A 25,840-nucleotide genomic window follows, 5' to 3' on the forward strand; every position below is an offset into this window, starting at 1 on the left:
ATTAAGGGACAATGATTGCTTTGACACAGGGTTCATACAAACCTGGAAAACTCAGGGAAAACCTCAGGGAAATAAATAGTTTCGCTAAAACCTCAGGGAAATTTAGAATTTTTAGTAAAATTCAGGGAAATCAGAGAAATTTGCGTCAAACAGTTGCAAAATGTTTATAAACATCCCCTCCATAGGATTAACATTACACCCAACTTTGGAGGCTCATAACTCTGGTTCTACTAGAGATACGGGGATGGCCTTTGAGTATGTTATAGTCCTATTTATCCCCCATCCAATAATACTAAAAACTTAGGGCTACGACAAACAGGGGCCGAGTAATTAAGCAAAATGTTCATAAACATACCACCCTCCATGGGATTAACATTACAGCCAACTTTGGAGGCTCGTAACTCTGTTTCTACTAGAGACACGGGGATGTCCTTTGAGTATGTTATAATCCTATTTGCCCCCCATCAAACGATACTAAAAACGTGGGGATCGAGTAAACAGGGGCCGAGTAATTAAGCAAAATGTTCGTAAACATACCCTCCATAGGATTAACATTACAATAAATTTTGGGGGCTCGTAACTCTGTTTCTACTAGAGACACGGGGATGTTCTTTGAGTATGTTATAATCCTATTTATCCCCAATTAAACGATAGTAAAAACTTAGGGCTAGGACAAACAGGGACCGAGTAATTAAGCAAAATGTTCGTGAACATAGCCCCCTCCATAGGATTAACATTACACTATACTTTGGAGGCTCATAACTCTGGTTCCACTAGAGATACGCGGATGTCCTTTGAGTATGTTATAGTCCTATTTGCCCCGCATACAACCATAGTTAAAACTTAGGGCTACGACAAACAGGGGCCGAGTAATTAAGTAAAACGTAAACAAACATACCCTCCATAGGATAAACATTACACTACCTTTGGAGGCTCAAAACTCTGGTTATATTAGAGATACGGTGATGCTCTTTGAGTATGTTATGGTCCTATTTGCCCCTTTTCTTCCCCCGTTAACATTGGCTCCATAGGATGCTCCATTTAAGGGGAAAACCTGGAAAACTCAGGGAAATTTGTTTTCCACAAGTTGTATGAACCCTGTTTGACTTCCTGGGCTTGCGTCATCGAGGGACGGTACTTGTAATGGTGGGCGTGCTGTTACCTTTTCAGGTTACTATCGAACAAGGTAAAACCTTAGCCGTCAAGACCTTGGCAGTGGCTGAGGATCCAACAAAATTAGGAGACCGAGAAGTCTTCTTTGAACTGAACGGTCAATTGCGATCCGTTTTTGTTAAGGATAATTCCATTGCCCAGGTAAGCTAAAACGAACTGTCCTATATACCCCTCCTCCCTAACATTGTCCGCTGTCCACTGCGAGCTTAAATGAACTTGATTCTTTAACTCTTCATGAAGTATATGGGAATTGGTAATTTAGTCCGTAGTCTCTAAGACACGGGTTCAAGCCCGAACTACATTAATTAGGAGTGGTAGGACCGAGGGCTCCGACACTCGCAAAAAGTGTACGCGATTTCTTCATTAATTTCGCGATTTCTTCATTAATTTCGTGATTTCGACGAAAATTTCAGGGTTTATTCTTTAATTTCGCGATTTCGACAAAATTTTCAGGAATTCTCTAATTTCGTGATTTCGACAAAGATTTCGCGATTTATTCTTTAATTTCGCGTTTTTGACAAAGATTTCGTGATTTCGACAAAAATTTCGCGATTTATTCTTTAATTTCGCGTTTTTGACAAAGATTTCGTGATTTCGACAAAGATTTCGCGATTTATTCTCTAATTTCGCGTTTTTGACAAAGATTTCGTGATTTCTTCTTTGAACTCGTGATTTATTCTTTAATTTCGCGTTTTTGACAAAGATTTCGTGATTTCTTCTTTGAACTCGCGATTTATTCTTTAATTTCGCGTTTTTGACAAAGATTTCGTGATTTCTTCTTTGATTTCGCGATTTATTCTTTAATTTCGCGTTTTTGACAAAGATTTCGTGATTTCTTCTTTGAACTCGCGATTTATTCTTTAATTTCGCGTTTTTGACAAAGATTTCGTGATTTCTTCTTTGAACTCGCGATTTATTCTTTAATTTCGCGTTTTTGACAAAGATTTCGTGATTTCTTCTTTGAACTCGCGATTTATTCTTTAATTTCGCGTTTTTGACAAAGATTTCGTGATTTCTTCTTTGAACTCGCGATTTATTCTTTAATTTCGCGTTTTTGACAAAGATTTCGTGATTTCTTCTTTGAACTCGCGATTTATTCTTTAATTTCGCGTTTTTGACAAAGATTTCGTGATTTCTTCTTTGAACTCGCGATTTATTCTTTAATTTCGCGTTTTTGACAAAGATTTCGTGATTTCTTCTTTGAACTCGCGATTTATTCTTTAATTTCGCGTTTTTGACAAAGATTTCGTGATTTCTTCTTTGAACTCGCGATTTATTCTTTAATTTCGCGTTTTTGACAAAGATTTCGTGATTTCTTCTTTGAACTCGCGATTTATTCTTTAATTTCGCGTTTTTGACAAAGATTTCGTGATTTTTTCTTTGAACTCGCGATTTATTCTTTAATTTCGCGTTTTTGACAAAGATTTCGTGATTTTTTCTTTGAACTCGCGATTTATTCTTTAATTTCGCGTTTTTGACAAAGATTTCGTGATTTCTTCTTTGAACTCGCGATTTATTCTTTAATTTCGCGTTTTTGACAAAGATTTCGTGATTTCTTCTTTGAACTCGCGATTTATTCTTTAATTTCGCGTTTTTGACAAAGATTTCGTGATTTCTTCTTTGAACTCGCGATTTATTCTTTAATTTCGCGTTTTTGACAAAGATTTCGTGATTTCTTCTTTGAACTCGCGATTTATTCTTTAATTTCGCGTTTTTGACAAAGATTTCGTGATTTCTTCTTTGAACTCGCGATTTATTCTTTAATTTCGCGTTTTTGACAAAGATTTCGTGATTTCTTCTTTGAACTCGCGATTTATTCTTTAATTTCGCGTTTTTGACAAAGATTTCGTGATTTCTTCTTTGAACTCGCGATTTATTCTTTAATTTCGCGTTTTTGACAAAGATTTCGTGATTTCTTCTTTGAACTCGCGATTTATTCTTTAATTTCGCGTTTTTGACAAAGATTTCGTGATTTCTTCTTTGAACTCGCGATTTATTCTTTAATTTCGCGTTTTTGACAAAGATTTCGTGATTTCTTCTTTGAACTCGCGATTTATTCTTTAATTTCGCGTTTTTGACAAAGATTTCGTGATTTCTTCTTTGAACTCGCGATTTATTCTTTAATTTCGCGTTTTTGACAAAGATTTCGTGATTTCTTCTTTGAACTCGCGATTTATTCTTTAATTTCGCGTTTTTGACAAAGATTTCGTGATTTCTTCTTTGAACTCGCGATTTATTCTTTAATTTCGCGTTTTTGACAAAGATTTCGTGATTTCTTCTTTGAACTCGCGATTTATTCTTTAATTTCGCGTTTTTGACAAAGATTTCGTGATTTCTTCTTTGATTTCGCGATTTATTCTTTAATTTCGCGTTTTTGACAAAGATTTCGTGATTTCTTCTTTGATTTCGCGATTTATTCTTTAATTTCGCGTTTTTGACAAAGATTTCGTGATTTCTTCTTTGAACTCGCGATTTATTCTTTAATTTCGCGTTTTTGACAAAGATTTCGTGATTTCTTCTTTGAACTCGCGATTTATTCTTTAATTTCGCGTTTTTGACAAAGATTTCGTGATTTCTTCTTTGATTTCGCGATTTATTCTTTAATTTCGCGTTTTTGACAAAGATTTCGTGATTTCTTCTTTGATTTCGCGATTTATTCTTTAATTTCGCGTTTTTGACAAAGATTTCGTGATTTCTTCTTTGAACTCGCGATTTATTCTTTAATTTCGCGTTTTTGACAAAGATTTCGTGATTTCTTCTTTGAACTCGCGATTTATTCTTTAATTTCGCGTTTTTGACAAAGATTTCGTGATTTCTTCTTTGAACTCGCGATTTATTCTTTAATTTCGCGTTTTTGACAAAGATTTCGTGATTTCTTCTTTGAACTCGCGATTTATTCTTTAATTTCGCGTTTTTGACAAAGATTTCGTGATTTCTTCTTTGAACTCGCGATTTATTCTTTAATTTCGCGTTTTTGACAAAGATTTCGTGATTTCTTCTTTGAACTCGCGATTTATTCTTTAATTTCGCGTTTTTGACAAAGATTTCGTGATTTCTTCTTTGAACTCGCGATTTATTCTTTAATTTCGCGTTTTTGACAAAGATTTCGTGATTTCTTCTTTGAACTCGCGATTTATTCTTTAATTTCGCGTTTTTGACAAAGATTTCGTGATTTCTTCTTTGAACTCGCGATTTATTCTTTAATTTCGCGTTTTTGACAAAGATTTCGTGATTTCTTCTTTGAACTCGCGATTTATTCTTTAATTTCGCGTTTTTGACAAAGATTTCGTGATTTCTTCTTTGAACTCGCGATTTATTCTTTAATTTCGCGTTTTTGACAAAGATTTCGTGATTTCTTCTTTGAACTCGCGATTTATTCTTTAATTTCGCGTTTTTGACAAAGATTTCGTGATTTCTTCTTTGAACTCGCGATTTATTCTTTAATTTCGCGTTTTTGACAAAGATTTCGTGATTTCTTCTTTGAACTCGCGATTTATTCTTTAATTTCGCGTTTTTGACAAAGATTTCGTGATTTCTTCTTTGAACTCGCGATTTATTCTTTAATTTCGCGTTTTTGACAAAGATTTCGTGATTTCTTCTTTGAACTCGCGATTTATTCTTTAATTTCGCGTTTTTGACAAAGATTTCGTGATTTCTTCTTTGAACTCGCGATTTATTCTTTAATTTCGCGTTTTTGACAAAGATTTCGTGATTTCTTCTTTGAACTCGCGATTTATTCTTTAATTTCGCGTTTTTGACAAAGATTTCGTGATTTCTTCTTTGAACTCGCGATTTATTCTTTAATTTCGCGTTTTTGACAAAGATTTCGTGATTTCTTCTTTGAACTCGCGATTTATTCTTTAATTTCGCGTTTTTGACAAAGATTTCGTGATTTCTTCTTTGAACTCGCGATTTATTCTTTAATTTCGCGTTTTTGACAAAGATTTCGTGATTTCTTCTTTGAACTCGCGATTTATTCTTTAATTTCGCGTTTTTGACAAAGATTTCGTGATTTCTTCTTTGATTTCGCGATTTATTCTTTAATTTCGCGTTTTTGACAAAGATTTCGTGATTTCTTCTTTGAACTCGCGATTTATTCTTTAATTTCGCGTTTTTGACAAAGATTTCGTGATTTCTTCTTTGAACTCGCGATTTATTCTTTAATTTCGCGTTTTTGACAAAGATTTCGTGATTTCTTCTTTGAACTCGCGATTTATTCTTTAATTTCGCGTTTTTGACAAAGATTTCGTGATTTCTTCTTTGAACTCGCGATTTATTCTTTAATTTCGCGTTTTTGACAAAGATTTCGTGATTTCTTCTTTGAACTCGCGATTTATTCTTTAATTTCGCGTTTTTGACAAAGATTTCGTGATTTCTTCTTTGAACTCGCGATTTATTCTTTAATTTCGCGTTTTTGACAAAGATTTCGTGATTTCTTCTTTGAACTCGCGATTTATTCTTTAATTTCGCGTTTTTGACAAAGATTTCGTGATTTCTTCTTTGAACTCGCGATTTATTCTTTAATTTCGCGTTTTTGACAAAGATTTCGTGATTTCTTCTTTGAACTCGCGATTTATTCTTTAATTTCGCGTTTTTGACAAAGATTTCGTGATTTCTTCTTTGATTTCGCGATTTATTCTTTAATTTCGCGTTTTTGACAAAGATTTCGTGATTTCTTCTTTGAACTCGCGATTTATTCTTTAATTTCGCGTTTTTGACAAAGATTTCGTGATTTCTTCTTTGAACTCGCGATTTATTCTTTAATTTCGCGTTTTTGACAAAGATTTCGTGATTTCTTCTTTGAACTCGCGATTTATTCTTTAATTTCGCGTTTTTGACAAAGATTTCGTGATTTCTTCTTTGAACTCGCGATTTATTCTTTAATTTCGCGTTTTTGACAAAGATTTCGTGATTTCTTCTTTGATTTCGCGATTTATTCTTTAATTTCGCGTTTTTGACAAAGATTTCGTGATTTCTTCTTTGATTTCGCGATTTATTCTTTAATTTCGCGTTTTTGACAAAGATTTCGTGATTTCTTCTTTGAACTCGCGATTTATTCTTTAATTTCGCGTTTTTGACAAAGATTTCGTGATTTCTTCTTTGAACTCGCGATTTATTCTTTAATTTCGCGTTTTTGACAAAGATTTCGTGATTTCTTCTTTGAACTCGCGATTTATTCTTTAATTTCGCGTTTTTGACAAAGATTTCGTGATTTCTTCTTTGATTTCGCGATTTATTCTTTAATTTCGCGTTTTTGACAAAGATTTCGTGATTTCTTCTTTGATTTCGCGATTTATTCTTTAATTTCGCGTTTTTGACAAAGATTTCGTGATTTCTTCTTTGAACTCGCGATTTATTCTTTAATTTCGCGTTTTTGACAAAGATTTCGTGATTTCTTCTTTGAACTCGCGATTTATTCTTTAATTTCGCGTTTTTGACAAAGATTTCGTGATTTCTTCTTTGAACTCGCGATTTATTCTTTAATTTCGCGTTTTTGACAAAGATTTCGTGATTTCTTCTTTGAACTCGCGATTTCTTCTTTGAACTCGCGATTTATTCTTTAATTTCGCGTTTTTGACAAAGATTTCGTGATTTCTTCTTTGAACTCGCGATTTATTCTTTAATTTCGCGTTTTTGACAAAGATTTCGTGATTTCTTCTTTGAACTCGCGATTTATTCTTTAATTTCGCGTTTTTGACAAAGATTTCGTGATTTCTTCTTTGAACTCGCGATTTATTCTTTAATTTCGCGTTTTTGACAAAGATTTCGTGATTTCTTCTTTGAACTCGCGATTTATTCTTTAATTTCGCGTTTTTGACAAAGATTTCGTGATTTCTTCTTTGAACTCGCGATTTATTCTTTAATTTCGCGTTTTTGACAAAGATTTCGTGATTTCTTCTTTGAACTCGCGATTTATTCTTTAATTTCGCGTTTTTGACAAAGATTTCGTGATTTCTTCTTTGATTTCGCGATTTATTCTTTAATTTCGCGTTTTTGACAAAGATTTCGTGATTTCTTCTTTGATTTCGCGATTTATTCTTTAATTTCGCGTTTTTGACAAAGATTTCGTGATTTCTTCTTTGAACTCGCGATTTATTCTTTAATTTCGCGTTTTTGACAAAGATTTCGTGATTTCTTCTTTGAACTCGCGATTTATTCTTTAATTTCGCGTTTTTGACAAAGATTTCGTGATTTCTTCTTTGAACTCGCGATTTATTCTTTAATTTCGCGTTTTTGACAAAGATTTCGTGATTTCTTCTTTGAACTCGCGATTTATTCTTTAATTTCGCGTTTTTGACAAAGATTTCGTGATTTCTTCTTTGATTTCGCGATTTATTCTTTAATTTCGCGTTTTTGACAAAGATTTCGTGATTTCTTCTTTGATTTCGCGATTTATTCTTTAATTTCGCGTTTTTGACAAAGATTTCGTGATTTCTTCTTTGAACTCGCGATTTATTCTTTAATTTCGCGTTTTTGACAAAGATTTCGTGATTTCTTCTTTGAACTCGCGATTTATTCTTTAATTTCGCGTTTTTGACAAAGATTTCGTGATTTCTTCTTTGAACTCGCGATTTATTCTTTAATTTCGCGTTTTTGACAAAGATTTCGTGATTTCTTCTTTGAACTCGCGATTTATTCTTTAATTTCGCGTTTTTGACAAAGATTTCGTGATTTCTTCTTTGAACTCGCGATTTATTCTTTAATTTCGCGTTTTTGACAAAGATTTCGTGATTTCTTCTTTGAACTCGCGATTTATTCTTTAATTTCGCGTTTTTGACAAAGATTTCGTGATTTCTTCTTTGAACTCGCGATTTATTCTTTAATTTCGCGTTTTTGACAAAGATTTCGTGATTTCTTCTTTGAACTCGCGATTTATTCTTTAATTTCGCGTTTTTGACAAAGATTTCGTGATTTCTTCTTTGATTTCGCGATTTATTCTTTAATTTCGCGTTTTTGACAAAGATTTCGTGATTTCTTCTTTGAACTCGCGATTTATTCTTTAATTTCGCGTTTTTGACAAAGATTTCGTGATTTCTTCTTTGAACTCGCGATTTATTCTTTAATTTCGCGTTTTTGACAAAGATTTCGTGATTTCTTCTTTGAACTCGCGATTTATTCTTTAATTTCGCGTTTTTGACAAAGATTTCGTGATTTCTTCTTTGAACTCGCGATTTATTCTTTAATTTCGCGTTTTTGACAAAGATTTCGTGATTTCTTCTTTGATTTCGCGATTTATTCTTTAATTTCGCGTTTTTGACAAAGATTTCGTGATTTCTTCTTTGATTTCGCGATTTATTCTTTAATTTCGCGTTTTTGACAAAGATTTCGTGATTTCTTCTTTGAACTCGCGATTTATTCTTTAATTTCGCGTTTTTGACAAAGATTTCGTGATTTCTTCTTTGAACTCGCGATTTATTCTTTAATTTCGCGTTTTTGACAAAGATTTCGTGATTTCTTCTTTGAACTCGCGATTTATTCTTTAATTTCGCGTTTTTGACAAAGATTTCGTGATTTCTTCTTTGATTTCGCGATTTATTCTTTAATTTCGCGTTTTTGACAAAGATTTCGTGATTTCTTCTTTGATTTCGCGATTTATTCTTTAATTTCGCGTTTTTGACAAAGATTTCGTGATTTCTTCTTTGAACTCGCGATTTATTCTTTAATTTCGCGTTTTTGACAAAGATTTCGTGATTTCTTCTTTGAACTCGCGATTTATTCTTTAATTTCGCGTTTTTGACAAAGATTTCGTGATTTCTTCTTTGAACTCGCGATTTATTCTTTAATTTCGCGTTTTTGACAAAGATTTCGTGATTTCTTCTTTGAACTCGCGATTTCTTCTTTGAACTCGCGATTTATTCTTTAATTTCGCGTTTTTGACAAAGATTTCGTGATTTCTTCTTTGAACTCGCGATTTATTCTTTAATTTCGCGTTTTTGACAAAGATTTCGTGATTTCTTCTTTGAACTCGCGATTTATTCTTTAATTTCGCGTTTTTGACAAAGATTTCGTGATTTCTTCTTTGAACTCGCGATTTATTCTTTAATTTCGCGTTTTTGACAAAGATTTCGTGATTTCTTCTTTGAACTCGCGATTTATTCTTTAATTTCGCGTTTTTGACAAAGATTTCGTGATTTCTTCTTTGAACTCGCGATTTATTCTTTAATTTCGCGTTTTTGACAAAGATTTCGTGATTTCTTCTTTGAACTCGCGATTTATTCTTTAATTTCGCGTTTTTGACAAAGATTTCGTGATTTCTTCTTTGATTTCGCGATTTATTCTTTAATTTCGCGTTTTTGACAAAGATTTCGTGATTTCTTCTTTGAACTCGCGATTTATTCTTTAATTTCGCGTTTTTGACAAAGATTTCGTGATTTCTTCTTTGAACTCGCGATTTATTCTTTAATTTCGCGTTTTTGACAAAGATTTCGTGATTTCTTCTTTGAACTCGCGATTTATTCTTTAATTTCGCGTTTTTGACAAAGATTTCGTGATTTCTTCTTTGAACTCGCGATTTATTCTTTAATTTCGCGTTTTTGACAAAGATTTCGTGATTTCTTCTTTGATTTCGCGATTTATTCTTTAATTTCGCGTTTTTGACAAAGATTTCGTGATTTCTTCTTTGATTTCGCGATTTATTCTTTAATTTCGCGTTTTTGACAAAGATTTCGTGATTTCTTCTTTGAACTCGCGATTTATTCTTTAATTTCGCGTTTTTGACAAAGATTTCGTGATTTCTTCTTTGAACTCGCGATTTATTCTTTAATTTCGCGTTTTTGACAAAGATTTCGTGATTTCTTCTTTGAACTCGCGATTTATTCTTTAATTTCGCGTTTTTGACAAAGATTTCGTGATTTCTTCTTTGATTTCGCGATTTATTCTTTAATTTCGCGTTTTTGACTAAGATTTCGTGATTTCTTGAACTTTGATTTCGCGATTTTATTCTTTAATTTCGCGTTTTTGACAAAGATTTCGTGATTTCTTGAACTTTGATTTCGCGATTTATTCTTTAATTTCGCGTTTTTGACAAAGATTTCGTGATTTCTTGAACTTTGATTTCGCGATTTATTCTTTAATTTCGCGTTTTTGACAAAGATTTCGTGATTTCTTGAACTTTGATTTCGCGATTCCTTCTTTCATTTAGCAATTTCTTCAAAGATTTCGTAATTTCACGATTTCTTCAAAGATTTCGTAATTTCACGATTTCTTCAAAGATTTCGTAATTTTACGATTTCTTCAAAGATTTCGTAATTTCACGATTTCTTCAAAGATTTCGTAATTTCACGATTTCTTCAAAGATTTCGTAATTTCACGATTTCTTCAAAGATTTCGTAATTTCACGATTTCTTCAAAGATTTCGTAATTTCACGATTTCTTCAAAGATTTCGTAATTTCACGATTTCTTCAAAGATTTCGTAATTTCACGATTTCTTCAAAGATTTCGTAATTTCACGATTTCTTCAAAGATTTCGTAATTTCACGATTTCTTCAAAGATTTCGTAATTTCACGATTTCTTCAAAGATTTCGTAATTTCACGATTTCTTCAAAGATTTCGTAATTTCACGATTTCTTCAAAGATTTCGTAATTTCACGATTTCTTCAAAGATTTCGTAATTTCACGATTTCTTCAAAGATTTCGTAATTTCACGATTTCTTCAAAGATTTCGTAATTTCACGATTTCTTCAAAGATTTCGTAATTTCACGATTTCTTCAAAGATTTCGTAATTTCACGGTTTCTTCAAAGATTTCGTAATTTCACGATTTCTTCAAAGATTTCGTAATTTCACGGTTTCTTCAAAGATTTCGTAATTTCACGATTTCTTCAAAGATTTCGTAATTTCACGATTTCTTCAAAGATTTCGTAATTTCACGATTTCTTCAAAGATTTCGTAATTTCACGATTTCTTCAAAGATTTCGTAATTTCACGATTTCTTCAAAGATTTCGTAATTTCACGATTTCTTCAAAGATTTCGTAATTTCACGATTTTGTCAAAGATTTCGTAATTTCACGATTTCTTCAAAGATTTCGTAATTTCACGATTTCTTCAAAGATTTCGTAATTTCACGATTTCTTCAAAGATTTCGTAATTTCACGATTTCTTCAAAGATTTCGTAATTTCACGATTTCTTCAAAGATTTCGTAATTTCACGATTTCTTCAAAGATTTCGTAATTTCACGATTTCTTCAAAGATTTCGTAATTTCACGATTTCTTCAAAGATTTCGTAATTTCACGATTTCTTCAAAGATTTCGTAATTTCACGATTTCTTCAAAGATTTCGTAATTTCACGATTTCTTCAAAGATTTCGTAATTTCACGATTTTGTCAAAGATTTCGTAATTTCACGATTTCTTCAAAGATTTCGTAATTTCACGATTTCTTCAAAGATTTCGTGATTTTACTAGAAGCTTACGGGATTTCGTGTAAATATCAAACCCCTCCGAACTAATCAGAGCTTGCCCACGCAGACGGGCTGAATCTAGCCTTTACTAAGTTTGGCGGAATCGGCAATTACACGTTTTAACGCGTCTTTGTAGGAAGTGCACACCCATCCAAAGGCTGACAAATCAGTGAAAGGTTCGGTTGGGGCTCCCATGCCAGGGACAGTCATTGACGTCTGCGTCAAAGAGGGCCAGAAAGTCGTCAAGGGAGAACCCTTGGTCGTCCTCAGCGCCATGAAAATGGAAATGGTGGTTCAAGCGCCCTTGTCAGGTACTGTCAAGTCCGTCAACGTCGACAAGGACATGAAACTGGACGGAAACGATCTCTTAATGATGATCGAGGAATAATAATAATAACAAAAGGGTTGAACCCGGACCTGACTGACCTCTAGAGACCCTGAAAATGGTACTCATTTTTTATCTAGTTAACTATTCTAGCCATAATTTCTAATTTAAATTAGGGATCCATTTATAATTTCAAAAAAAATTATCGATCATTTAAAAAAATCCGGATCGATCATGAATTTGTCTTAAAAATAAGGATCGATCGTGAATTTGTTTTTTAAAATAAGGATCGATCGTGAATTTGTTTTTTAAAATAAGGATCGATCGTGAATTTGTTTTTTAAAATGAGGATCGATGGTGAATTTGTCCTAAAAAATAGGGAGCGATCGTCAATTTGTCCTCAAAAATGAGGATCGATCGTCAATTTGTCTTCAAAAATGAGGATCGATCGTTAATTTGTCTTCAAAAATGAGGATCGATCGTTAATTTGTCCTCAAAAATGAGGATCGATCGTTAATTTGTCCTCAAAAATGAGGATCGATCGTCAATTTGTCCTCAAAAATGAGGATCGATCGTCAATTTGTCCTCAAAAATGAGGATCGATCGTCAATTTGTCCTCAAAAATGAGGATCGATCGTCAATTTGTCCTCAAAAATGAGGATCGATCGTCAATTTGTCCTCAAAAATGAGGATCGATCGTCAATTTGTCCTCAAATTTGTGCTCAAAAATGAGGATCGATCATTATTTTTTTCCTCAAAAATGAGGATCGATTGTCAATTTGTCCTAAAAAATAAGGATCGATCGTCAATTTGTCTTCAAAAATGAGGATCGATCGTCAATTTGTCTTCAAAAATGAGGATCGATCGTCTATTTGTCTTCAAAAATGAGGATCGATCGTCAATTTGTCTTCATAATATGGGATCGATCATTTATTTTAAAAATTCCGAACGATCGATCATTGTGTGGGCGATCAGCCTTTGTTACCAACAGGGCTGCCAGGTTAATGGATATATAGCATAGGTGATTATTTTGGTTGGTTTTTTATCATAATATCGCGAGGAATTCTGGTATCTGTTGATTGATTATTTTGAAATTGGACGATTTTTGATAGCTTTTTTTCTACAGAGGTTTAATCTTATATGATCGGTTAATTATAATAAAAATCATTGATTGTTATTTGTAAATAGAGTAAATCTGATCGGGTACGTGTATAGAGAGGACGACTTTGTACAGATCGTCCACAATATGTTAAAGCATAAATATATATATTAGAGTTTATTGTTTATAAAAAGTATTTGCCGTGCGATCTTGTTATTAACTTATGGACTTCTTTATTTACTTATGCTTCAAACAATTTAGGCTTAATTACAGTGAATTTATTTCAAAGGTTTAGGCTTAATTATGAAGAATTTATTTCAAAGGCTTAGGCTTAATTTTGAATAATTTATTTCAAAGGCTTAGGCTTAATTATGAAGAATTTATTTCAAAGGTTTAGGCTTAATTATGAAGAATTTATTTCATAGGTTTAGGCTTAATTATGAAGAATTTATTTCATAGGCTCAGTCTCAATTATAAAGGATTTATTTCAAAGGCTTAGGCTTAATTATAAAGGATTTATTTCAAAGGCTTAGGCTTAATTATAAAGGATTTATTTCAAAGGCTTAGGCTTAATTATAAAGGATTTATTTCAAAGGCTTAAGCTTAATTATAAAGGATTTATATCCAAGGCTTAGGCTTAATTATAAAGGATTTATTTCAAAGGCTTAGGCTTAATTACACAGAATTTATTTCAAAGGCTTAGGCTTAATTATGAAGAATTTATTTCAAAGGCTTAGGCTTAATTATGAAGAATTTATTTCAAAGGCTTAGGCTTAATTATAAAGAATTTATTTCAAAGGCTTAGGCTTAATTATAAAGAATTTATTTCAACACTTTAGGCTTAATTACAATGAATTATTTACATTTATATAGTTTTATAGTCTTTGAGTAGTATGGTGAATTTTTACAACATACAAAACTGCTCAAATATTAATCACTTTCAAGGTTCAGATTCTCGTAATCACAGGTGAGTGGCGTTTATGGTAATTTAATCATCGAATATAACCACCGGAATGATTGCTTAGTTACAATACACGACCGTCCTTATTCTCGATGCGTGCGCCAAGGCTTATCACGCGATTTTAATTCACTGACAAATTTGGTTATCTTTGGACTCTAAAGCAGACGACGCTTTATTTAAATAGATGATGGGCGGAGCGTGGGAAATCTGAGAGAAATCGGCGCGCAAAGGCTTATCTCGCGATTTTTAACTGACAAATGTGGTTATTTTTGGACTCTAAAGCAGACGACGCTTTGTTTAAATCGAGGATGATGGGTCGAGCATGGAAAATCTGAGAGAAATCGGCGCGCCAAGGCTTATCTCGCGATTTTTAACCGACAAATGTGGTTATTATTTTGGACTCTAAAGCAGACGACGCTTTATTTAAAATCAAGTATGATGGGCGGAGCATGGAAAATCTGAGAGAAATCGGCGCGCAAAGGCTTATATGCGATTTTTAACTGACAAATGTGTTTATTTTTGGACTCTAAGCAGACGACGCTTTATTTAAATCGAGGGTCATGGGCGGAGCATGGAAAAACGGCGCACCAAACGTCTCAGGTTGAGTGGAATAGTCGGACGCATTGGTACTTGGTCAAGAATAAGGTACAGACGAACCAATTACAATTGAGTCCCCCCCTTTTTTTGGTATCCCACCCAACCTGAGCCATTCCACAGTTGGCATGCCTATTTCTCTCACCCCATCATCCCTGGTTAAAGTCGCGCATTAAGCCTTGGCGCACGCATCAGGAATAAGGACGTAGATTAATTAATTACATATAATTACTTCCTGAGAATTTTATTGAACCAGCACTTGATTTAATCCCGAGCTTGTTTTCTCTTCAAGTACTTGGATCTTAGAATGTAGACGGAACTGACAAACATTAATAGGATGGGAATTCCCGTACCGCACGCGACGGTCAAGATGACCAAGATGGAGAATGTTTCATTTGTTGGAACTCCCACGCCATAAACCAGAGCCCTGTTCGGGAAATCATAAAATAAAATTTCAGTGACATGCACTCTACGCTTTAACCCGAGTACTCGGCCACAAAGAGAGTCCATTCCATTTTTCCTTGGCGAGTCGAGAGTGGTCAACAAGCTGCTTTCAGTAAACAATGCCAGCAAGGCAAAAAGCCAAAAACATAGCTATGGGCCTAGTTCTCATGCTCAAGGCGCGTTCTATTTTCTATTCCACATTAATACACTAATTATCATGAATAATTAGTTTCTAGTTAATAGTAATTAAGGGAAAAATTAAATTGAATTCGGATAACAAGTTTTAGGACTTTTATTGGACTCCTGGACTCGCATAATGAGTCTTAGGACTCTTATTGGGCTTGGCTAGCAAGTTTTAAGGACTCTTATCTGACTCGGCTAACAAGTTTTAGGACTTTTATTGGACTCGCATTATGAGTCTTGGGACTCATCGGACTCGGCTAACAAGTTTTAGGACTTTTATTGGACTCGCGGACTCTCATTATGAGTCTTGGGACTCTTATTGGACTCGGCTAGAAAGTTTTAAGGACTCTTATCGGACTCGGCTAACAAGTTTTAGAACTTTAAGGACTCGCGAGTACTGGGAAATTGGGCTCAAGGACTCGGCGAGTACTTAAACTTGGACTCGCAACCAAAAAGGCAGAACTCTCACGCTCCTAGTTAATTTCTCTTGAAAATAATTATACTTACCATGACGTGTACTGATATTTTTCAAAGAACCCGTCCTGCTCAGTCCCAAAGGAAACATTGAATATTTGCGATACATCCTTCCTGTCAAAGTAAGCGTCCGCGATACTAAATGGTATCTCGTCCGTATCGTTGCTTTGTCGTAGATCGTTCAAGTTAACCAAGGTTGAGTCGGTGACCGTTAACTCGCCGCTGGTGTACGCGATCGGTTTCCAAGTTAAGAAATTCCCAAAACCGGCTTTCTTACTTTGAACTGATTTTAATTGAACGTTCTAGAAGTTCAAAATTAATTAGTACCATTGGGTTCTATGGTGATTATTGCCTAAATTTTGTCGGGGGAGGGATTATTGCCTAAATTTTGTCGGGGGGATTATTGCCTAAATTTTGTCGGGGGATTATTGCCTAAATTTGATAGGAGATTAGGCCTAAATTTTGTCGGGGGGGATTATTGCCTAAATTTGGTAGGGGATTAGGCCTAAATTTGGTTCTGAGGGATTAGGCCTAAATTTGGTTCGGAGGGATTGGGCCTAAATTTGGTTCGGAGGGATTAGGCCTAAATTTGGTCGGGGGGATTAGTCCTAAATTTGGTCGGGGGGATTATTGCCTAAATTTGATCGGGGGATTAGGCCTAAATTTGGTCGGAGGGATTATTGCCTAAATTCGGTCGGGGGATTGTTGCCTAAATTCGGTCGGGGGATTATGCCTAAATTCGGTCGGGGGATTATTGCCTAAATTCGGTCGGGGGGTTATTGCCTAAATTGGGTCGGAGGGATTATTGCCTAAATTTGGTCGGGGGATTATTGCCTAAATTTGGTCGGGGGATTATTGCCTAAATTTGGTCGGGGGATTATTGCCTAAATTTGGTCGGGGGATTATTGCCTAAATTTGGTCGGGGGATTATTGCCTAAATTTGGTCGGGGGATTATTGCCTAAATTTGGTCGGGGATTATTGCCTAAATTTGGTCGGGGATTATTGCCTAAATTTGGTCGGGGATTATTGCCTAAATTTGGTCGGGGATCAGGCCTAAATTTGGTCGGGGATTAGGCCTAAATTTGATCGGAGATTAGGCCTAAAACTGTTCCCGGAATTGCGTATTACTATTTACTAATATGTTTGTTTTTACTTTGAACACTCCTGGAGTGTATTCATCGTTAATCAGGTCCAAAATGGTTTTATCCCAATCGCCATTTTCGGTTTCAGAATTGAATAAAACTATTTCAACCGCGTATCTAGAGCCATTGAAATTCGTCGGAAGACCGTACAAATCTAACTTAATTTGAGACGAGTTTGAATTGCGTAAAAGTTTCGGTAAAGTGTCATCGTGCTCTTCTTCCAGGCCTGATACGTCAAACTGCAAAGGTTAAACGAACTGTTGCTAGCGAAGTGTGGCTATTTTTGGCCTGAACATGACGCGTTACTCTTACTTTTAAGGTGACACGTCCTTCACCAAGAACGTCATCATTGTCGTAACTTAGAGTTGAGAAAGTAGCTTGACCGTGGCTATCAGAGGACGCGATACTGTCTTTAACCGCGTCCCATTTTAAATCATTAAGCGAATTAATGATCATTTGGGAACAGTTCGAAGGCATTAAACCATCATCGGCGCTGTCGTTGAATTGGACCAACTGATTGGACAAAAATTTGTTTAAGTACTTTGATCAATATTCCCTCGAATTTAAGAATTTAACCAGCTATAAGAGGGAAACCTGTCCCCCCTCCGAACCCAACAATAACGCACTCTAACCCCAAGAAAAACGCACTCGAACCCCAAGAAAAACGCACTCGAACCCCAAGAAAAACGCACTCGAACCCCAAGAAAAACGCACTCGAACCCCAAGAATAACGCACTCGAACCCCAAGAATAACGCACTCGAACCCCAAGAATAACGCACTCGAACCCCAAGAATAACGCACTCGAACCCCAAGAATAACGCACTCGAACCCCAAGAATAACGCACTCGAACCCCAAGAATAACGCACTCGAACCCCAAGAATAACGCACTCGAACCCCAAGAATAACGCACTCGGACCCCAAGAATAACGCACTCGGACCCCAAGAATAACGCACTCGGACCCCAAGAATTACTAATTCGAACCTCAACAATTACTAATTCGAACCCCAACAATAACTAATTCGAACCCCAACAATAACTAATTCGAACCCCAACAATAACTAATTCGAACCCCAACAATAACTAATTCGAACCCCAACAATAACTAATTCGAACCCCAACAATAATTAACCCGAACCCAACAACAGGACTATACCCATCTGGAACTCCCTTCCTAACGAAGTGGTGTCCCAACCCACTCTTCCCCTCTTTAAATTCCAACTACGCAAGTTTCTTAAAATTTAACTCGGATGAAGGGAAAGTAATCCACCACTCCCTATCTTTTTTGTACTATTTGGTTACTTTATGTTCGTTAGATTGGAGCTGTAAGGCGTCATAGCCCTAGCTCGACAATTAAATGGAGCAAAAAAAAAACTAATTCGAACCCCGAAACAATAACTAATTCGAACCCCGAAACAATAACTAACTCGAACCCCGAAACAATAACTAACTCGAACCCCGAAACAATAACTAACTCGAACCCCGAAACAATAACTAACTCGAACCCCGAAACAATAACTAACTCGAACCCCGAAACAATAACTAACTCGAACCCCGAAACAATAACTAACTCGAACCCCGAAACAATAACTAATGCGAGCCCCAACAATAATTAACCCGAACCCAACAATAATTAACCCGAACCCAACAATAATTAACCTTAACCTAACCTAACACGCCATGAACACAGGTCGCCATCCTATCCTCAATTTACCTTTGAAATGATCAGGCCTGAAGCGTAGAATGGTTCTTCGGAAAACTTGATGGCCCCTTTGACGCCCGTTGAATTTTGACTGATCAATTGATCAAAATCAATCGTCATCTTTGACGTTGTTGAGGTTAGGAATATCAGGGATGCGGGTGACCCGATGGTGCTCCATAAATGATGAAAGGTGTCGTTGCTACCTTCGGCTTTAGTGTAAATCAAATTATACGATGACGTATTTCTATTTTGGTGACACACGCTCGGGTCGCAACCCGGGTTCAATTGAACCGTTAGCTAAAATATCGTGAAAGTTTTGGGTTGAAAACTGAACTGGGCTGAATAGAAAAGGTTTAATTGTAACTACTTTTCGTGATGGAGTAGTTCCATTGATTGTAATTGTTAACCATAAAACGGTCAAAATGGCGGCGTAAATTGGTTTCAAAACCATTTTTCTGATTAAAATTTTCTATAAAATTTAAATATTGTTACTGGTAAGGAAAAATTGGTTTAGCTTATCAGGAGGTCCCTTAACTAACACAATAAGTTTATAAGATATGTTCCTTCCATAAGTATGACACGACCTATACTTCGTAGTGCTACTGAGAGACTTACAGCTCGTAAGCGAGAATTGAAGTCCTACACTCGGTGGTTAATTTTGCAGGACTTCCATCTAGTTCCTATTTTGTCTGTATTACTAAGCCCCCTTTGACAGCAGCGCCCGACTCACCAGGCGTATGTCGCTTTACCCTGAATCTATTACCTACTCCAATCACTCCAAAATTACAAGCTCCAGTTTCTAAGTTACCAGTGACAAACTTATGGATGGAACATATCCCACGAACTTATGCTAACACAAAGCAACTTGGACACTAATAACGTATTCCATTAATCTCTCTGGAATCGCTTTGAAATATTTAACGTGTGCAGATCAGCTCGCGGTGGTGGGATTAACGCTAATTGGATTAATATAGGGACTCGACTCGATATCTGCTCACTAAATCTGAAGAGACGCAACTCCAAAAGTGACGTGCATTGTATTTCCAGCGCAATCTGTAACTAACAATCTTGGGACTCTGCATATCAGATTTCACAATATAATAGTCTAAACAATTCGCGAACGAATTGGAACACGGTTGAGTGCTAAGAAGTCAAGGATGGGATACCAGGGTTCATACAACTTTTGGAAAACAAATTTCCCTGAGATTTCCAGGTTTTCCCCCCATATACTTCCCCGAATTTTCCAGGTTTTTCCCGTATATGAAGTATCCTATGGAGCAAATGTTAACGAAGGAGGAGGGGGGCAAATAGGACTATTACATACTCTAGAGGCATCCCCGTATCTCTAATATAACCAGAGTTGTGAGCCTCCAAAGTGCAGTGCAATATTAATAATATGGAGGGGGTATGTTTATGAACATTTTGCTTAATTACTCGGCCCCTGTTTGACACAAATTTCCCTGATTTCCCTGAATTTTACTAAAAGTTCTAAATTTCCCTGAGGTTTTTGTCAACTATTTATTTCCCTGCTTTTTCCCGGTTTTCCAGGTTAAAGGGTTTGTAATCTGTGAGAAATGGTCCTGCTAACTGTGGAACGGCTCAGGTCCGGTGGGACACTAGAAAATGGGGGAGGACACACGGGAAAATGGCGAGCGGTCTTCCTCATTCATCTGACGTAGACGGGCCGCCATTTTTCCGCGTATTCCTCCCCCATTTCTAGCGTCCCACCGGACCCAAGTCGTTCCATAGTTAGCGGCCCGATTTCCATCAGATTACGCATCTTCCCCCATCATCCTTGAAGTGATTAACTCCCCCCCCTTGAATCCACTATATGGTTCACTATATATGTAAATAACACAAAAAAAAATAAAGTTTGAATTGAATTGAATTGAATCCAAGTCGAAGAAGAACTCAAAGATTCGTTTGACAGGTAGGAAATTTTTATTTTTATTTTTGAACACAAAACTTCCAATGATAGAAAAACTGATAGACAAAAAAAACTGTAAAAACTATAATGACATCATCATCAACCAATATTTTCTGTTCTCGAACAACTTTAAAACAAAATTGGTACAGTCCCCCTTCAATGGGAATCACTTAATTAAAATTAACTTAAATGTATGTTTAATATAATCAAACAGTTCCTTAAATACTTTTAAAAGTATCACTGATCGGGTGTTGGGTTTGGTTCACTTCCGGAACCCGCGTTATCATTAGATGGTTGACTTCCGGGTGTACACGGACTCTCCACCGGCGGGGTTTCGCTTCTCATATTGGGGCCTTGCGGTCCTTGTGGCATTGGTGGCGCCACCCCTAAGCCACCGGGTGGCATGGGATGAGGTGACATGCCTCCCATTCCCGGACCGGGACCCATGGGAGTGGGTGGTCTGAAATTTCCGTGTAAATGCTGACTGCTATCCGGGGTCGGGTATTGATGAGGTCCGCCGGGTCCGGGTTGTTGAGGGCCACCAGGCATGGATGAATACGGACCGTGCATTCCGGGTCTGGGTGGTGGAGGACCCTGGCCCATGTGAGGTGGTCCGGGTGGCATTCCCACACCACCGGGAGGTGGTAGCATTGACTGATCGGGTGGTGGTGGGGGTCCGTGTCCCATTGGAGTCATGTGAGGCGGCGGACCACCCGGAGGTTGTTGCATCATGGGTGACATATTAGGCGGTTGATTCATCTGCGGACCGTGCATTGGAGGTTGCGACATGGGCATATGAGGCGGCATCATGGCGCCACTTGGGTAATGAGAAGGTGGTGGTGGGTGACTTGGCATTTGAGGGTGACTCGGTACAGAAGGTGGATAAGGAGATCCTGGTACGGGTTGATTCATAACCGGAGTCGGGGGAATAACCGGCATTCTTGTTGGAGGGAAAGATGGTCTGATTTGTTGTTGAATTGGCGCGGTGACGGGTGGCGCCGGTGGTGGTAAATTGGCCGGTTGCGCTTGAGGTGCCGCCGGTTGAGTTGAAGGTGTCGGTGGAGGAGGTTGAGTGGAATGTGCTGGATACGAAGACGGTGCCGGGGGCGTTTCGGAGACCGTAGTGTCGGATGACGTGGTTATGGTAGCCGTAGTTGCTGGCGAAGAGGTGGTAGTCGAGGCGGAGGCATTTTGCTGAGCAATCATAGCGGCGTGCGCTTGTTGCCTGGCCCGGAATTCGGCGGCCCGCAATTGCTCCATATGGAATTGCTGCCTTTCTTGGATCAATTGTTGTCTCTGATATTCTAAAGTTTCTCTTTCCCTGTCCATTATGACTTCCAATTCTTCAAAGTGTCTTAGTTTAATCTCCAACTTCTTCATTTGCGTTTCAACCAATAATGCGACCAAAGACTTGATCTTCCTTTCCTCAACAGCGGCCAGATGTTTGGCCTTAACGGCGGCGGCCCCTAAAGCTGCTGCAGCGGCTGTGGACAACTGGGCGTCCTTTATCAATCGGTCCTGATCTGTCTCCGGGATTTTGAGAATGGAATCTTCTTCGTCCTCATCCTTTTTCTCAGCGCCTTCAACACCACCTCCCGTTTCGGACTTCTCTGGTTTTTCCTGTTGGGCACTTTCATCCATGGCTTCGACCGTCTTCTCACCGCCACTAGACTTATCCTTATCAGTCTCCATCGGTTCAACTTTATCAGGCGATTTTTCGCTTTTCAACGAAGGTAGTTCGACGCTATCCTGGGATTCAGTTTCCTTGTCCTTCTCTCCCTTTTCAGTCTCTTCCTCCTCTGGTTTCTCTATGGTTCCGGCGATACCAGTCATAGTTAAACCGGCCTTAGGGTCGGCATTACCGTCAGCCGCCGCTGCTTCAACGTTCTTGAGATGGGCGTCTAATAGCGCCGATGGTACTTCATCCTTTATTTTAGCAAACTCTTCGATGGCGGCTTTAGCGGCTGCCGAAGCCACTCTCGGATCGACCACGGACGCTAGGAAAGCCACCGTACTCATAATGGGGTTTCCTGATTTGGAAAACGGGATGGGTTGGTAGGCCAACGGTCCCAGGGCACCGCCACCCATGTTGGGGTCATCGAGGTACGGGTCTTCAATCGGTAAACGAAGGAAATGTAGGATACACTCGTCTTGCGTCCGACTTCCCACGTGTTCGCAGACTTTATTCCAATCATCCTTATGCATTTCCAAGGCTTCTAGCAACAAAAGTGTTTCCTGTTCGTTCCATTCACGACTGACCGTGGCCGCGGCTTTATTCTTCATGTACGCATTCTTCTTGGAGTACTGGTCCATCCTCAACCCGAAATTATCCCCAATGGCCGATTTGGCCGCCGTATCTTCCTTGGTTTCAGTCGCAGGTACCGAAGCGGAAGTGGTCGTTGTCGAAGACGCGGTCGTCGTAATGGTAGGCGGAGTATCTTTATTTTTATCGAGATTCAACAGTTGCTGGGTAGCGGAAGTTTGTGGGGCTCGAGGCGGATTCATGGCTTGTAAACCGGAAGGGGTATCGATAAGTACGTGGAAATGCGAAGTCGACGGGGGTCCCATGGGCGTCGGGCGACTATCGGCGTCAACTTGGTAATTGATTAACCCCCATTGTTCCAAAAATGCGTGGACACGCATGATGGCGCAGACATCCCCGGCTAGATTTCTACGGCAAGCTGTGACGGTCAAGTATTCGGTCGGATTCAAGCGATAGGTATCGACCATGAAGTTCCGGTAAGCGATGTACACTTCCGGTGTTTTTGATTTATTTTTTGAGTTGAAGAACTCTGGCATGGCGCGTCGTTCGATGGCATGGACGCTGTTGTAATCGTACCATGCCGAGTAACTGGGGATTATGATGTGATTGGCTTGTTCCGTCACGTTATCGTCCTGTCCGTCATCTTTATCCTTTTCGACTCTGGTTTGAGACGGAGATCCGGGCCGGGATGTTTTAATTTTCTCTTCTTTCTCGGACTTGTCGTCGCCTTCGCCGAGGTCAAGGTCAGCAACTGTCCCGCCTTTTAACGGTTGTAGTTCGTTGTCCTTGGCACTCCTGGGGACGTTGATGGCTTTAGGAAGGGCTACTTCCTGTAAGCTAGGTTCCGGAGACGGGTCTTCCATGTCTTTCGTTAAATCATCGGATTCGTCATCGCCTCGGAGGTATTTTTTCTTGCCACCAACAGCGGGGCTTCTGCCACCCTTTCTCTTCCGTTTATCCATGGGAGGTGACGGGGAGCGACGCCGTTTCTTGCCCTTCTTCTCGCGTCGGTCACCTTCCGAAGCTAAGAGTTCCTCCAAGGTGTATTTGCCTCTGGGTGACCTTCTTTTGCCGGTCGGGTCCGTTTCGATTTCGTAATCGTCTTCGTTCATCCATTCGTTATATTCGTCTAAATCGAGTAACCAACGGGCGTTGACCTCGTAAGGTCCGGAATGGGGTCGAGGAGATTCGGGTTCTTGATCTATGTCCAAGTTGGTGACCCAAGTGTCGTAACTATCGGGGTAATAGAGCCAATGAAGCATCACATTCTTATCCCTTTTCATGACGACGCGCACCCATTCTTCGCCGCCCGAACTATCGGTGCTGGGTGCCGGGGCGTAAACTAGATGACTAGCTTCGTCCAGGGATTCGGCGATGGTACCTTGATGGCGTTTTACCACGTCTTTCAACCTCATGCCCAATTGCTTCTCAACTTCCGGCATGATGTAGATATGAGGCAGAGAGAGACACTTGTTTTGTACCAACGTTTTCTCAATGGTCATGAACATTTCCACATTCCGATCCATCCGAGACGGAGACTGGAAATCGAAACGCCGCCATCCTTGCTCGCTTTTAAACTTGTAAACCGAAGCCAGAATGTGGCATAAAGATCCTCCCGGTCGAAATTCCAAGAAACATTTCATGGGGAGACGCGTCAACGGAGGTTTACTAACGGTCCTTCCGAAGGCGTCCTCTTGGAATTGAATCAGTTGAACTACTAGACTGGCTAAACCCTTATTGGTGGGTGGTTCCGCTTGCGTGTATTTTTTACAGTTCTTTTGTAGCCACTGTCGGACGCTGTCAAACTGAGCGACAGTTTCGTTGGAGTCGAAAAACTTGACGTTTGGTCCGCCATCCTTTTTTCGTACAGCAGCCATCTCTGCCAATTATAATAAGCAAACCAGATACGAGCCGAGGCTTAGCTTATTTCCAACAATATTACCGATAATCTCCCGTAATTTTTTTTATTTTATTATGAACACTCTCAAAATACCTTCATCGGACATTCCAGAGTATCTTCCACGTATGTATCAGTTTCTTTTCTCGAAACTTTCAGCGACAAAAGTCTATAAAGTCTAAAGTATCCGCAGCCCCGAGTCTTTGTCAACTACTACGCTACAGCGGGGAAAAAACCTACCCAAGCACGCCTACAAATGGCGCGTCACGAGATCGAATTCTCAATAAACTATTTACTTATTTACACTCTATCTTAATTTATAAACTCTTGTTTATATTTCATATTTTTTTATACGTAATACAGAGAGTACCGTCCGCGATTTGCGGTCCGTTTACCGGTAAAAAGACGCCGAATTCTTCACACAACACACAAAGGCAACGTTAACCAAACACAAGCTATGGGGGAACGAAAGTAAGGGGGCGTGCGTAAAACTACTCTTACCTTGAGCGCTGCTGCTGCTCCACACACCAGACCAGACGAGAGAGAGAGCCGTTCGATGGGGACGCGCGCACTGCGACTCGGCGTTACTGTAGCGGTTTCTAATAAAATCGGAGAGAAAACTGCAGAAAGGAAATTCCAGTTACCGGCCCCCTTATCCTAAAAGCGAGGAAAGTTCAACGCGTTTCCAGATAGGAGCGCTTACTACCTGCTCTTCGCATTTTGGCGCGAAATTCAAACTTGAAAAACTCGTGGACCTTGTGGGTTGGGAAACTTCTCTATTTGTGGGGTGGGATACTTCTCTATTTGTGGGGTGGGATACTTCTCTATTTGTGGGGTGGGATACTTCTTTATTTGTGGGGTGGGATACTTCTTTATTTGTGGGGTGGGAAACTTCTCTATTCGTCGGGTGGGAAACTTCTCTATTCGTCGGGTGGGAAACTTCTCTATTCGTGGGATGGGAAACTCCTCTATTCGTGGGATGGGAAACTTCTCTATTCGTCGGGTGGGAAACTTCTCTATTCGTGGGGTGGGAAACTTCTCTATTTGTGGGGTGGGATATTTTCTGTATTTGTGTGTTGTCGGATACTTCTTTATATGCGGACTCGGATATTTCTTAGTGTATTTTAGGCGTACTTAAGATTGTATATGATTGCTCCCTTTAAAGTGGATGTAAAGTCCCAAATCTTTCCACCTCCACACACAACAAAGGGCCGCATTCTAGTCCCTTTTACGATAGAGGCAACTAGGGTCCT

At 38.3% G+C, this 25,840-nt stretch overlaps 3 protein-coding genes across 6 annotated transcripts in view; 1 reads left to right on the forward strand and 2 right to left on the reverse strand.

Annotated features, from left to right (window-relative positions):
• Positions 1-13,219, forward strand: part of PCB (Pyruvate carboxylase) — a 38,531-nt gene extending 25,312 nt beyond the window's left edge. For all 3 annotated transcript variants that reach the window (XM_089851586.1, XM_089851587.1, XM_089851588.1), the window contains 2 exons: positions 1,171-1,314; positions 11,712-13,219. In XM_089851586.1, the coding sequence (XP_089707712.1) occupies positions 1,171-1,314; positions 11,712-11,963 (396 nt within the window). In that variant the 3' untranslated portion in view covers positions 11,964-13,219. The remainder of the gene's footprint in view (positions 1-1,170; positions 1,315-11,711) is intronic.
• Positions 13,220-14,818: 1,599 nt separating this feature from the next.
• On the reverse strand, positions 14,819-18,951 carry LOC149629932 (glycosylated lysosomal membrane protein A-like). Its single transcript, XM_089851722.1, has 6 exons — positions 18,868-18,951; positions 18,513-18,797; positions 17,111-17,311; positions 16,810-17,037; positions 15,689-15,957; positions 14,819-14,981 (listed from the first exon to the last, which is right to left on the reverse strand). Exons 1-6 carry the CDS (start codon positions 18,949-18,951, stop codon positions 14,819-14,821), a joined length of 1,230 nt encoding a protein of 409 aa, XP_089707848.1.
• A 1,467-nt stretch (positions 18,952-20,418) lies between these two features.
• Positions 20,419-25,210, reverse strand: mor (SWI/SNF- related protein mor). Of its 2 annotated transcripts, none has more exons than XM_089851611.1 (2): positions 25,089-25,210; positions 20,419-24,569 (listed from the first exon to the last, which is right to left on the reverse strand). In XM_089851611.1, exon 2 carries the CDS (start codon positions 24,565-24,567, stop codon positions 20,665-20,667), a length of 3,903 nt encoding a protein of 1,300 aa, XP_089707737.1. In that variant the 5' UTR covers positions 24,568-24,569; positions 25,089-25,210; the 3' UTR covers positions 20,419-20,664. The 2 variants fall into 2 exon arrangements, with proteins under 2 accessions (XP_089707737.1, XP_089707736.1); XM_089851610.1 differs by lacking the exon at positions 25,089-25,210 and adding an exon at positions 24,684-25,061.
• Between the last annotated feature and the right edge of the window lie 630 nt (positions 25,211-25,840).

The sequence above is a fragment of the Phalangium opilio genome, unplaced genomic scaffold (genome assembly GCF_054372755.1).
Source record: "Phalangium opilio isolate 3A_F unplaced genomic scaffold, DU_Popi_V2 ptg000105l_1, whole genome shotgun sequence".
Lineage (NCBI taxonomy): Eukaryota > Metazoa > Arthropoda > Arachnida > Opiliones > Phalangiidae > Phalangium > Phalangium opilio.